The following is a 15,403-nucleotide window of genomic DNA, read 5'->3' as shown; positions in this document are numbered from 1 at the left end:
GTTAAAAGTCATAGAACTCAAAGCATCTTTCATATCGCAACACAGTCACAGGAATGTGTTTTTGTGAGACTCTGCTGTCTGTTTTGCCTGATGGGAGCAAACACAAACAAAAAGTCGGGAACATGTGTGAGTCCTAACACCCACCGCAAATGAACAAACAATCCCAAATTCATTATCGACTATACTCAAATCTCTGATACCAGGAGATAGGATTACCCATAATCCCTTGTCTTTTCTGCCCTGTTGCTTTTTGCCTTGAAGCACTACCCTCTGGTGGCACAAATCCTCCTATTCCCATAAAAAAAAAACACCCTCCCTAACTCTTTCACCTCAAAATCACCTCCAAAACATGCAGACAACCCCATCATGTTCACCTGTCTCCTTTCCCCTTGGCTATATTTAGCTTTGCCTGCCTACTATACAATATGTCAAGGGGTGGAATCTGAGAGACTGGTGGGAAAAAGAATGATATTCCCCCGTTTAAAAAAAGTCTGTCGTGTCAACTCAAGATGTAAAAGGGAACTATGAATAAAAAATAACCTCCTCGTCTACTACTGTATCTCCTTGCAAAGTTAAACACATCTGCCTGTAGTACCGTAGCACTGAGAGACGCCGATAACATATTTACAGCAGCAAACACATACAAATAAATAAAAACGTCACAATATGAAGAATTCAAAATAATGCATGCCGGCTATTTAACCCCTGTACGGTGGCCAGACAGCCTTCTATTTACAATGTGCACTGAGGCATCCAAATGAGGTTAGTTTGAACAAATTCATCAAGCAGCATTTTACACACCACTACAGCTAACAAGAGGCAGAGAGAAGAGAGGAGTGGAGACTACTAGTAAACTAGCACTAAAGGAAGTAGTAGTGGCTAGTAGTGGTAGTAATGTTACTCCAGTGGAGAAAATAGGAGAAGAAGGGGGATTTACAAGATGTACATGTCATCCCTGCTCCTCAAAAGGAGAGGCAAAATGAGGAATCCTTCTCTTTCTCCTCTGCGTTGTACTGGCCTCTGAGTAGTGGCGTAGAGGCTGTGGTGAGAGGAGGGGCCAGGATAGGAGGGGGGCAGGCTGCATCCCCCCCTCAGGGATAGCCATCATCCTCCAGACTGAGTGCCACGCGCTGCAAACAGCAGATAAAAAGACGGTTACCACAGGAGGCTGGTGAAGGTGAGAGAGAGAAGTGAGACACACAAAAAAGAAAACAGAGTAGAATGATGGACAGGGAATAAAGGAAGACATCAGCACCCAGAGAAGAAATAGATTCATATAGAATCCATTTTCCTGCTTTTTCCTGCAGTCCATGCTCCTCTCCCTGACCTTCCTCCTCTCCACTTTTTAATTCCCCACTTTATTCATTCCCTCCTTTTCTGGCTATGCCGATGCAGGGAATGTAGGATGCTTGCCTACGGCCGGAAATGTCTGGCCCACATAATGCCAACCTGATTTCTCTGGCTGTCTGAGTTGCCACAAAGCCACAAAAGGAAAGGAAGGAAGGAGATGAGAGAAGAGGAAAGAGGAGGACAAAGAAAACAAGTGAAACAATTGAAGACAATAAAATTGATTTGTGCAGATGTAAATAATACAACTGTGAGATGAGAGAGAGAGAGAGAGAGAGAGAGAGAGAGAGAGAGAGAGAGAGAGAGAGAGAGATTCCCTCTTTTCAGCCCTTGACTGAGGGTGGTTGTTAATTCGACCTTGAATCTTAAAATGACTCAGTCGTGCACCTGTTTCCTGTGTGTGTGTGTGTGTGTGTGTGTGTGTGTGTGTGTGTGTATATGTGTGTGTGTGTGTGTGTGTGTGTGTGTGTGTGTGTCTAGCCTGACATCATGCCAATGATACCCAGAATTCTTTGCCTCCTTTTTCTCTGGAGCGACACAAAGCAATCTGTGTTACCATGCCAACCGATCAAAGCGCCAGCCTCCCAACTCCCTATAATCCCTTTTGGCTGCCCTTCCCCGCTGGCTTTCCAATACCTAAAACAACAAATATATTCAATACGTGTCATAAGTGTCCAAGACATATAAGCGCATTTTTTGTGCAAATTATAGCTGGCATTGTTTTCCGGAGACACGCGAGCGATTCTCAAAACAGTGCCGTCTGCAACACATGAAGTGCAGAGATTCACTGATGACACAAAACAGTGCTCCCTTTGTTGAGCTCCTTGTCTTATTTACACTGTAATTAAATGAATTTAACAACTTACTGCGAGAGCAATATCATGATGTTACTATCTACTCTAAAATCCCATTTATTTGCAGGATGGTCTCGTCCAGTGCTCAACTGTGCTTTCAGTCAGCTGTCTGAGGTGACTATGAAGATAGTCATCCTTCTCCTCACCCAACACTAAAATCCTTTTGTTCTAAGAACTCAAATGCCGCTGCAAAGGCCCCCCATCACGCAGCTCTCATGTATATAGCTGCACTGCATCAAGACAGCAGGAATCATTTAAGCCTCAGTGCCCCTCTGATGTCTGAATGATCCTTTGTTAGCATCTTTAGCAGCAAACACAGCAAAGAAACATCAAATTCCTCTCTGATAGGGATGCTACCTTGTGGCACACATTTTCTGTTGCCTAGTGACCATGTTGAGAAATTAGATTTTTGCACCAGCTGCTTCTGTAAACGAGGATGATATGCGACTGCGAAGGGATGTTTTGTCAAGAACCGCTGGATTCATAAGAAAACATGTCGCCTAGTAGCAGAACAAACACTTCAATAACCGGACAAACGAACACAATGGACAAGTTAATGTGACGGCTGGTTGGCGACAGAGATGTGATGGTGATAAACGCATGTACTGTGTGATTATGGTCATGTCGGTGAAATAAATGTGAACATGGTGTACTTGTAAAGGGCTTGTGTGTGTGTATGATTGGTGTTTTCAGTGATCGCTGCAAAAATGACGTGTGAGATTGTGGGCGTGCCTGTACAGCAAACAGGCTTTCACAAACCCTGCTCGTCCTCCCAGACCCCAAATACTTCAAACTCCTTCCTTTTCCTCTGTGTCTCCTCTCATTTGCTGCTGGAGAGCATTGGTGCCCCCGAGTACCAGTGAGAGTTGCTGTCTGTGACACCGCCCCCTAGAGGAAGCGCTATGAATGGCTGACTGTGGCTGCCACTCACTGCTGGATACACGTGACCGATGGACTCGCTGTGTCGCCCGATGTGGATCTCGTCGTCGTCGTCCTCCGTGGTTTTGCGGTAAACCGGGTTGTCGAAGTTCATGCTCTTGGTGTTCTTGCGCCGCCAGTTGCGCCAAACCAGGTACCCGCCGGTGCAGAGCAATCCGATGACCACTGTGGCAAGGATAGGGACTGCATGTGTTTAACACACACACAACAACAACACACGGCGGGAGCGTTAACACAGCCCAGGGGACACAGAACGGCGCTGTAAGCACTCACACACACAAACACACGTTCCTCTATGCACCGAGGGCTCATTATTATCTGTCTTTATTTTTCTAAATTGTATATAATCTAATACATACCTGTGAGACATGTTTGTAGGGAAATTCAATTAGGAAAAAAAGGATACCAATTACAATATATATACTTTTGATATTTTGTATAGTCATACAAATATATATATTTTTTATTAATTCAAGACTCTAAGAGTAGGTAAACACTGGTAACTGGTAAAAACTGATAACAATGAGCCTTAATATTTTTTTTACATACATTCTTTGACATTCCTTTTAAGTCTCAATCTTACAGAATGATCAAAACGCATAAACATGAATGCACATGCACAAATAGCAACAATGAATCCCTGCATGCACCATCACACACCCCACATTCACAAGTACATAATCATTTTACACTAGACTGGGGAAAAAAATTAACCACAATCTGTCCCCAAGAAGAAGGGGAAGAGGAAGAGGATGAGCGGTAAAGGAGGATATTTGAGAAAAGCTCCATCTATCTCTCTCCTTTCATTCCCATATCAGTGTGACTGCCTAGCTGCCCTTTAGGACCTGTGTGTGTGAGTATGTGTGTGTATAGAGAGCAACACCCAAGCCAGAGGTGTGTCAACGAGGAGAGATAAAAAGTGTGTGTGTGTGTGTGTTTTTGTGTGCGTATGCCCACGTCCGTAGATGTGTCTGCATCCCTTGTGGGAGCCCCATCTAATTGCTCTTTTGTCGGATAGGCACTTGAGATCCCTGTGTGACTGGGTTGGAAACCCCAGATCCTCCTTTGTTCTCTTCTAAATGCTCACTGGTTTAAAAAAAACAAAACAAAAAACACCAGCTTCTGTCTCATTTAGAAAAATTTCACTCCAATTAGAGAGCGGCATGACAGCCTGACTTTGGCTAATACTGATAATCATTGTTGGGCTGTTTCCCCTTGTGGAGCTGTGGGTGGGCGTGGTGCATTAACGGATGCGAGCGGAGAATTGGGGTACAGAAATCCGGCCCTTGTGGACCTCCACCAATAATTAACGCTTCAAAGCTGCTATAAAAACACAGAATGGGGGGATTTATGGCTGCAATGAATGGCACAGAGGACAGAATGAGAAATGGAGTGGAAAGGGTTAACCGTCTCCGGGGTTGTTTTAATTAGCTGATATCTCGAATGAAAAGAGAAAAAAATTGCTTTACGATGTTTTGGTGCTCCCATAATTCATCAAAGTATTCAATATTAGGGATGAAAGAGATCTCAATTAGCGACATATGCTGCTACTATGAGGTCATTTGCACATTCCGCTGATTTCTCGGTTAGGTTATTCATGAAAGTATTACATATTTCCATAAAATTAGATTATCATTTAAATTAAAGCTAATAGAAGAGATTAGCTTTACTAAGCTGGTTTGATTTTAGGAACTTGTATTTCCTTATACTCGTTGTGTTGTAGTATGGTGGCCTAATAGTGTTTCTTCTACGCTACATCGACAATATTGTTATTTCCTAGGTCAAGATTTCCACTGCTACCAAGACAAAAAACTAATTTTATCGCATTATGCCCTTTTCCCTCCGAAAATCTGATTCCAGCGACCACGTAACCCGCTGTTAGTCCACTGGGTCGGTCAAATAGGTGGATTGATTGCACTGTATGATCTGAGTGGGAACATGAGCTTAATGTTATAACAGCTGGTCAAATGTGATGACAAAACATTAACTGAATTTCCCATTTGCTCAGATCTCATTAATAATGACATAATGTGCACATTACAAAGGATTGGCCATCACTGGCTGACAAGCTTACTGGCCCATAATGGCTTTTTCTAGCTTTAGGCAAGGAGGCTATTGTTGGATAACACTACAGCTCACTAGATTTACTAAACAGTACATTTGTGCTCAGACATCAGCTGAGACCAACATATGACTTACATGTTCAAAAGACACAAATTGTTGCTGTTTAAATCTGAAATATACCACTTTTAATCACAGAGAACAAACTCTCAAACAAACCCATTCACACACACATGCAGCCAGACAAATAAAAATACACATTCCCACTCAACATGCAGGACGTGGAGAAGCGAGGAGGGAGAAGCAGGCAAGCAGAAAGCAAAGGCAACGCAGCGAGAACGTAAAGAGTACTCACCGATAGGAATGACTATCCCCAGGACAGCTACAGTGATGTTGTTTCCTATGAGGTAGTGATCACTCGCAGCTGAGATGAAGAAGAGAAAAGGAAAATAAAACGGAGCAAAAACTTTCCCAAAAGGCATTGCTAGAGAAAAATAGAAGGCTGAAGCATCACGGTGGAAGAAACATTTTTATTTGCATAATATAAGGGCAGAGAATCAATCAGACATTTGGACTGCTGACTGCCTTTTTAAAATAAATAAATAAATAAATGAAATGCAGATGAATCATACCAGCATGCCATACAAATGCAAATGAGAATGGTTTCAATAGAATACGAGACAAATTCAATTCCAGAAAGTAATGCATCAGAATTTGTACTAAAAACTAAAATACATTTTTATTTAGGAAGCAATGCATCTTTCAGTGATAGTTGACTGACCTTGAGAGTTAATTTAAGCACAAATTTGTGTTCCAAGGCACTCTTTTTCCATGTCTTCATAATGTGTCACAATGCTACACATTGTATCCAAGAGATGCCTTTTGTCCCTACTCCCCTTCAACTCTCACCCCAACAGGTCGCTGAGCAGCGTGACATTAATCCTGCTCCCAACCCTCCCATTAGCAGCAGGCTAGCCATTAGCCAAAGTGTGATCAGATGGTTATAATGAAGTCTAGTGAGGAAGATTAACAGAGAAGATCACAGCGCTGGCCCCGCATACTGATTGGCTCATTTAGAAAGAAACTCTGTGTAGTTGAATGCACGGAAAAGGCACAGATGGGAGGTGACGGATGGGACATGCAATTAAGAGATACTTCCTCTCACAAATACAATCATAGGATAAACTCCATTTATATAAATGTGCATGCGCACACACACACACACACACACACACACACACACACACACACACACACACACACACACACACACACACACACACACACACACGGCGATTGGACTTCTGCGTGAGCAGTGGAGCGTCTGAGTCCTGAGTCAGCAGAAGTGAGTTGGGCTTTTCTCAAAGCATGAGTGACATCCAAAGGGTCCTAAGACTCCAAAAGGCGGATTAATAGAATCTTATTAAAGCAGTTATGAAAGACGCAGTCTTGGAAATTGAAGGCAAAGACAGAGAACGTGAGGAAGTTGTAAAATAAAGAAAGAAAAAAAGTCTCAATTTCATTAAGACTATTATTGCTGGGGGGATTTTAAGTTAAAAAATGTGAAAATGTCCCTATTTATAGTCCTATACATGGCTCCTTTAAAAATTACATTATTATATTGTGTTATTATTATCTTGTGTTATATTGTTTACAGTAAATAACAGATAAAGTCAACAGATAATAATGTAAATATGAATTGCTTACACTGCTAGTCATACCTTAATGATAGATTTCATTTCAAGTTAATGTTTGGCCTCAAAAATGATATCCATAAATAGGGAAAATTAGTCTGAAGTCTCAGTTGAAGTGGCCACAATTAAAGGGCAGGTTCACATTGCCTCAGTCGGTCTTAAAAGAATACTCACATGCATTCAAACTGTTTTCATGGTTCATTTAAACATCATCCCCTAACATGCCTACAATGTACATGGAAGTGACTTAATCCACAGTCCACAAAATGTAACCCCGAGTTCATCTAAAAGTAATATGAAGTTTCAGCAGTCTCAGTTGATCAAATTAAATTATTTTGTTTCTTCAGGACAATGCATTCAGACTCACTTGATTTGTCTCAGACTGCTGAAGCCATTTATTAACTTCAGATAAAGCTTGGGATATATCGGAGGACTCTGTCTTTCATTGACAGCACATAATGGATCTCTTTTGGTCCAAAACCTTTTACAGTGTTCAAATGAACACCTATCCTTTTAACAGGGAGATTTCCTTCTGTAATCGTGTCCAATGCTGCAGAGAGATTAATGCATACTGGCATCAAAAGTAAAGCTTCAAATGTGTAAGAGCATAGATGCATTTGGGCTTCGTGTACCAGCTGTGGTTTGTATTTTATTCCTGAAACTCCTGGTTCTTCCTCCCTCCACCACGCCAGCTGCAGCGCCGCACATGTGGAGCAGCTGATGCCGGCACACTTGACAGTGTGCACCGAGTTGAAAATTATTACACATGGCCCGTGGGTTTGGAGCCGCGTCTTGCTCATGCCCCATTTTCTCATCCGTGTCTGCTCCACCTCTCATCTGGAGCACTTGTGGTGAGGAGGCTGACAACTTCAGAGACGAGAGGAAACATGCTTCTTAGTAACTGGGAGAAACCCAGGCCCCCAAAGTGGTGAGACTAGCTGGAGCAGCCCTTCTCTTCAAGTCCCAGAAATCACTTTCTCTCTCCTGCCTCTTTGCCATCCCATCTTTTCTTATAGCTGTGAATGCTGTGTTCCCTCCCAACAGTGAGTCATTTCACAACTCCCATCCTCACTTTGTTCAGTCATGTTCCTTTTAGTGCTCTGTTCATTATTTTTCCTCCATGGCCTCTTAATTGTGTTTCGCTGTACCTTCTCATTTGACAATCATTAGTTTTTACTCCCCACTCTTTATCTCATTCATGTCCCCATTCGCCCCGTGTCTCTGACGCTTCCTCCAACTCTCAAACCCACTTTCATCATACGTCCTTTCTCCCTTCCCTCTGTCTAGCTTTTCCAATCTCACTCCTTGCTCTTCTGGTTTCTCAATATAATGAGAAATGTCTTTGATGTAAATGCAATATTGTCAAATCTGAGCACATTTCCTTTAACTTCTTCTGTTCCATCTTTAATTATCTACTGCGCAGTAGGCTATGTCACTCAAGTATACGGCATTAACTAAAGTTTCTTTTTGAGGATGTTAGTATGAATCAGTCAATTTTGGACATTGTTTTACCGTTAGTTTCCCATTTTAGTCTGAAAAGAAGAGTGATGCAATGGCATTGCAGAGAGTAGAATATACATAAAGAAATACACACATCTACATTTTAGATCAATGCTAAAAAATGCAATTTGGATTTTTTTTATTTATTTGTCTCCTGTTATAGGTAAACACTGACTTTAGGACAATTGTGTCTGCAGTTTGACAGTTACCAATATATCATGTAAATGTCCGTCTAGCAATGGCCAGAACGATTCAAACTGAAATAGCAGATTTCTGTAGCATGTGAGTGCAGCACAGTGCTTTATCAATTTAGCTTTATCTATCAAGGATTCTTCTTCACTTCCAAATATATTTAAAGACTATGCGTGGATTTGTAAAGCATTGTTTCGGCTATTTTAATCCGCTGTCATTATTTGTCTGGGACTACAAACTGTAAAGTGGTTTTGTTTTGTGGCCCGGAAAGCTGGAATTGTTGCGAGAACGAGGAACGTCTTCAGTCTGAGAGAGCGAGTACTAAAGAGAGGAGCAGAGAGAAAGATGGAGAGAGAGAATGATGGAGAGAGAGAAAAGATGGAGAGAGAGAAAAGATGGAGAGAGAGAGAGAGGCTGTCAGAAAGCGACGATGAGTTATGAGAGGTGTGAGGTGAGAATGGAGAGGACTGTCGTTTGTTAGCACTGACAGCTCTGTTACACACTGCTCATGGGGGACCGACCACAAGCAGACCAAGAGATACACCTGTGAGTATGATGTGTGTGTGTGTGTGTGTGTGTGTGTGTGTGTGTGAGCGAGAGAACAGCAAAGAGGGAACGAGGACGTACAGTAGATCGACAGATGGTCAGACACAGAAATGAAAGGAAAGCAAAGCCAGAGAGACGAGGAAAACTGATGTAAGTAGTGGTTTTCAGCTCCCTGCTGTTTTCATGGCAGGTGGTAGCAGTAGTGGCAGCGGAGCATTACAATCACGGAAGAAAACACACACACACACACACACACAAACCCTGCTCACCATGATCCTTACCTCTGTGGGAGAGGTTGGCGTTGCTCTCTCTCTGAATGCTGTTGGGTGCCACTGGGCCCAGCAGGGGTGTGTGTGTGGATGTGGACGTCTGACGCGTGCTGCTGAAACTGGTCGTCTCTGTACTCGTGGCGGCGGGGGTCCTCGGCTGCTCTGTAGAGGTTCTCCTGGGGGTCTTCGGAGCGGCAGGCGTCGACAGGCGTCTGGTTGTGGGCCTGAGTGTCGTAGCAGCAGAAGTGGTGGTGGAGCTTGTGGTCAAGGTGGTGGTGGAGGTGGTAGGGGGGGAAGTGGTGGTGGTCATGGTAACTGTTGTGCCAGTTGTAGTGGTTGTGGTGGGAGTTGTGGTGGTCGGAGCAGCTGTTGTGGTTGCTCTGGGTCGAACTGCAGCAGAGAAACAGGACAATAATCGTAAGCAGTTGGGATATTACTTGAAGATGCTAACAGTTGGCACGTATATTGACAACAAGAGTTGGAGTATTTTGGCTGGGTGCTTCAACATACAGAAAGTAATGGGAAATTAAACTATTATATAATGCCTTTAAATCCCCAGAGTTTTAAACACAAGACATAAGAGACATAAAGCAGGGAACAAGGGGAACATAATACAAAGGGGCATATTATCAAAACTTAAAAAGAGCTCAGCAGACATAATTGTACTGCCAAGTCCAAAAAGTGTGTGTGCAAACATTGTTTCTCTCTCTCTTGCTCTCTGCACACACTAGCCATGTTTCCTCTCCTGTCTTTTCTCAGAGGGATTCCCTGAAAGGTGGCCTACATACATCATCCTCTCTCTTTCTCTGCACTTGCTCAACATGAAATGCAAAACAGCGCAGGTCCATTAAGGACAGCAACTTCTCACACGTGTCCAGGCTGAGTGGGGGAAATAATGGAGGTGTTCCGAGGTAAGCTGAGAGAATCCCTGGCCAGCTTCCAAATATAGCGTTACATTAGGCACAGGTATAACATTGTCTTTGGCTTTTGAATCAATCATATTTAATACAATAAGATTGGAATATTCTGCATTGTTGAAAGCTGATAGTGGTGAATTCTGGATTTGGATAAAAGCTGTAATAGGCAATAGTCTGTTCTGATATGATTTAAGACCAATATACATATGAATGGGTATGAATATAAAAGCTTTATTGTGAAATTTTAGATTTCTGTATTTGCATTGTATTCTGAATGGTACTGTGTTTTTTACTGACAATTCTGTTAAAGATTTGGTAGATATCCTCCAATGTTACACTTCAGGCTGGGACACACACGTGGGGATACCAGTATGGAAAGCTACAACTCTAGCACTGACACCTATAAAGAAATGAGTTTGTCTCGCTGTGGTGAGAGCAGAAGCATATTTAAAATGACATGCCAAGATTCAAGTCATCTTACGAGACCGAGAAATAACCTATTAACATTTCCTTCGGCCTGTAAGGGCATATTTCCTATGGTCGCCCATATGAATAAGACTGGATAGCACCAAAATACTGAATAGTTTAAAGATAAAGATGTATTTAAAGAGAAGTATTAATATTTAACTTTTTGCGGACTCCTTTTGGTGTTTAATATCTCCATGACCTGGTTCTCCATCATGGCACTGTGATTGCAGCAATGTAGACTTCATGTGACATTCCTCAGCACAATCCCTTTAATTAAGTGTGCTGCTGAACTCCTATGATTTATTGGTTTCAGTGTGACCGACTTACCCATAGCACAGCGCCTCATGTCTGGTCCCAGCTCCATGCCGTCAGCACAGGCACAAGTGTACTTGGGAGAGTGGTCTGTGATCTGTGGGGCCTTCAGACACAGGTATTCACAGCCACCGTTAGGCAGACTGCCCATGTTGCAGATATCTGGAGCTTCAGGAACATAAGCAGAAATAAAAAGAGGATTAAACAGGATTTGGGCAAATAGGAGTTTGTGACAAATAGATGTATATATATATTATATATTCTTTTGCTTTTCATATCTTGCAGTCTTATAACTTGAAAACGGTGCATTGAAAACTGCCAATAACCACATTTGATAAGCATTTGGTGCTTTTACCAAATGTTTTTAAAATTCCAGTCCCATGTCAGCTCTGGGGCGATGAGCACAGAGGTGTACATGTACTGTAGCCTAGAAAGGCCCAGTCTTTTTGTCTAATCAGTCAAAATATTATTGTCCTACGTACTACCTATTAACCTCATTGCGTATCACACTGAATAACAACATAAAATAGATACTGGGAACAGATTTTACAGCGTTATTTAGGCTCCTGTATTTATTTCACAAGCTTTTTTTTCAGGCCCAGTGAAGAAATGCAAAGGTTGTCTAAAGGCAAAGTGTCAAAACTTTCTTTTTTTTAAATCTCTGTACTCAAGTGAAAAATGTACATGTATTTTCCCAAACCAAGACTCAACGTTATGGAAAAATATTGCTACTCTTGTCATGTGGGGAAGCACCAGAAATAGGTCAAGTCGCGGTCGATTCTGCCTCCTGACTTGTGCGTAGTATTAAAGAGCAGCACATCAGAGGAATCATCAGCCATCAGGGAAAGCAGCAACATCACTCACGACACTGTGAGATTTTAATAAACTGGGAATAGGTTTGTGCTTGGTGTACAATATCTCAACATATGAAGTATGTAGTATGAAGAGCTGTCTAAATAAACCTCCACATATCTTGAATTCATGCCTTCATTATTAAAATGAAATTAGGCTCCTTGGCTAAAAGCAAGTCTTTCAAATGCCATGACACATTATGACAACACATTTAAAATCCTATGCCGAGGAAAGACAAGGGCATAAAGGTGGATGAGGAGAGTAGGAGAGTGAAACAGGAAAGAAATCCAAGCAACAGGAAGGAAGAGGAATGAAAGCAATAGAAAAATAAAAAATAAAAAAATGACAAGGAACAGAGCATAGAGGAAAAATAAGTAGAAGATAGGAGAGAGTGAGATAACATGTTGCTAAATGATGTTGTTCTGAATTTGCAATAGCGCCAGTGTTCCCTGCTCCCGTAGGTCTAGAATAAGAACTACATCATTGAACCTAGGCTTCAAAGCACAGCTGGATGGACAAAAACACACCAATGAGAGGAGAGGAAGAAAGGCTCTTTTGAGGTGTGGAGGTGTATTAAGGCAACCAATCATTAAGTAATGATTTTCCCATTGGGGGTTTTGTTTAGATGAGAAAATTATATGTCAGGAAAAAAATATATGAAAAGAGAGAAAGTAAAACACAGTGAAATAAAAGGGACATCACAAATTGCTTCACTCAATATCAAATGTTGTACTTGTATCTTCACAGGGCAGCTAGAGTTCTTACGTATATCTTCTGCTTCAGCCCAGATAAGCCTGGTGGTTAGTCAGATGTTTTAAATTTGTTGGCATTTTGGAAAATAAATGTTTAAAGGAACAGTGAGTATGTTTTACTGGTAAATATTGTTTTGTGGCAGGTTGCAACCAACTAAATAGCCCTCAGCTCAGCCCCCCCTTTCCAAGCGTGTTGGAGAACTACGGCGGCCTACAGGTAGGGATAGGTATCTTTAGGATTTCAGTACAACTAGGAGCTACTCTTATCAATACTCGGTTTTCCTACATAACTAAATAATTGTTTTTAAAATGATATATAACATTTTTTAAAACAAATAAATGAAGAACATGATTAAAAGTTATAATTTGGATTTAAAGAAATACTGTTTCTAGAGCAGCAACAGTTAAGTTTACAACAGTGAAGTCCCTATATAAAGTAGTTACTATCTCACTGGAAACAAATGTAAAGAGTCAACAAAGAAAGAACATTTCTGAGTGAGGTTTATAAAGAACCCACAAATCAGACAGTATCAGTCATTCCTCCTGTTCTCTACCCTCTTGTCCTATTTCTTCTGTCAACCTGGCTGCTTTGCCGGCAGAAAAGTCCCCCCTCCCAAAAAAAGCTTTTTGGCAATGGTGTATGCTGTGCTTGTGTAAACATAGCGCGGTGGATGAGACTGAGACGATTGAATTAGGTTTCACTTTTGATGACATGTCCATGGTTGTTGCACAGAATTGAAAAAAGTATTGTCTTTTTACAGTACAGTAACAAGCGTATTGTTGCTCGTGCTTCCTGCGTGTGTGTGTGTGTGTGTGTGTGTGTCCGGAGATGCACGCTGCAGCGGGATAATAAATGACACCATAACATTAAAAAGTACAAATAAAAAGCACCTGCAACAATGGGCCTTATCAATATACTACGATCTTGAAATACTCAGCACCTTTTAATACTGGGTTTCGGAATGCATCCCTATCTTCAGATAAGATCAAACAGAAATGGCTCTGGTTAGAGCCAGTGTCCATTCTGGGGTGCTGTAGAAACATGGCGGTAGACTAGAGGATGACCCGCTCCCTAGTAAGATTTAAATGCCTTTTTCTAAGCTAAGGAAAACATAACGATTCTTAGCTTCGGCTGATTATACACCGATTAAAACATAATTATATGTATATTATATTCAATATCTGCTATTAACTCCACCCCCCCCCTAAATGTTACACACTGTTCCTATAATTCTGGGATATCTGTTTGAGCAGAACTCTTGATTTATTGATGAGAGAATGCAATTAGCTTCCCCCGGCACTCAGACAAGACTGTTTTGAGTTCTGAGTGAGGGGAAAAAACAAAGCATGAAAACACAGACTCACGGAAGCAAATTGCTTGTACACACACACACACACACACACACACACACACACACACACACACACACACACACACCAAGTGTTCATTTGCACACTTGGAAAATCAAAACACATAATTTAACACGCTCAGCACGCACATCAGTCTAATCACACACATCAGACTACTTTTTTATTATTTAAGAGAGTTTAATAAGTGGATCATTTGGTCTGTACGTGAACAATCCAGGGCGTTGTTACCAGGAAGTGTAACGTTGATATATATATATATATATATATATATATATATATATATATATATATATATATATATATATATATATATATATATATATATATATATATATATATATATATAAGTAATCGTTATCCCCAACTGATAACACTGAGCTAAGCTTTTTATTCTGTTTGATTAGACTTTTGCTGAGGGTGAAGTTTGATGTAGCTCTGCTGGGAATTATGTGAGGTCTCCAAACTCCAGTATGAACAAGCATGATCAGAGCACATGACGCCCAATTTGCAAAGCAAGCCCGTCACCTGCAGCTCCTCATCTCATCAGTTACCACCATAGAAACAAACAAAACACCAGAAATATCCATGTCAAATAATCGTTGCTGCATTTCTTACCCTTGGGCTGCCTCTGTTCATGAAACACCACCAGGTCCAGGGGGTTGTTGAGGTGCTCTGCTACCTTTGCCACATCCTGTCCCGTCAGTCGGTTGACACTGTATATCGCTTCGTCTTCCAAGTCTGTCCAGTATATGCGATCCTGAATGAAAAGAGAGAGAGAGATTTAAACCATACATATAATAAAAACATACATTCTAGACACTGAATCCTTCGCTCTCCTTAATGTATAAACATTAAGTTTCAAAAGAAAAGGAAAACAAATATTTGAAGAACAAATGTAGTCATCAGAGACAACATTTGATGATATATAGGTTTGTGGATTTACAATTAACTGTGGACAGTGGAGACTCATTTTAAGGCAAATAAAAAATGATGGTGGTTTAAACAGACAGAACAGGTAATGTGGCAACATATGAGTGAGCGGTTTTAACTGTATTCTCTGACACCCAATTAATGTTGAGCAATTACTACTTTTGAAAAGATTTTTTGTTAAAATGTAGCACCCCTCCGTGCCTTGTGAGAGCTAGTAATTAAAGTTGGTGATAAGTGATGAAAATTGCGTTGATGAAAACAAATTATTTTCTCTGACAGGGCATACAGCACTGATATGCCATTCACTCCTCTCGAGTGTCAGCGCACAATGGATAAACACGACATAGTTGCGTTTTTGAAGAATGGTTTCTAGGTCAGTGTGTGTCACATGAAGAACAT

At 41.2% G+C, this 15,403-nt stretch overlaps 1 protein-coding gene across 1 annotated transcript in view; it reads right to left on the bottom strand.

The window, feature by feature from the left end:
* Window positions 1–3,021: 3,021 nt before the first annotated feature.
* Window positions 3,022–15,403, bottom strand: part of lrp8 (low density lipoprotein receptor-related protein 8, apolipoprotein e receptor) — a gene marked incomplete at both ends in the record, with an annotated part of 146,157 nt that continues 133,775 nt past the window's right edge. The window contains 5 exons of the mRNA XM_079220691.1: window positions 3,022–3,323; window positions 5,557–5,625; window positions 9,415–9,792; window positions 11,115–11,267; window positions 14,690–14,831. Coding sequence (XP_079076817.1) covers window positions 3,022–3,323; window positions 5,557–5,625; window positions 9,415–9,792; window positions 11,115–11,267; window positions 14,690–14,831 — 1,044 coding nt within the window. The remainder of the gene's footprint in view (window positions 3,324–5,556; window positions 5,626–9,414; window positions 9,793–11,114; window positions 11,268–14,689; window positions 14,832–15,403) is intronic.

This window comes from Taurulus bubalis, assembly GCF_910589615.1.
Source record: "Taurulus bubalis genome assembly, chromosome: 7".
Lineage (NCBI taxonomy): Eukaryota > Metazoa > Chordata > Actinopteri > Perciformes > Cottidae > Taurulus > Taurulus bubalis.
The sequence above is the reverse complement of the archived record's forward strand: the minus strand, read 5'-3'. Positions and strand labels throughout refer to the sequence as shown.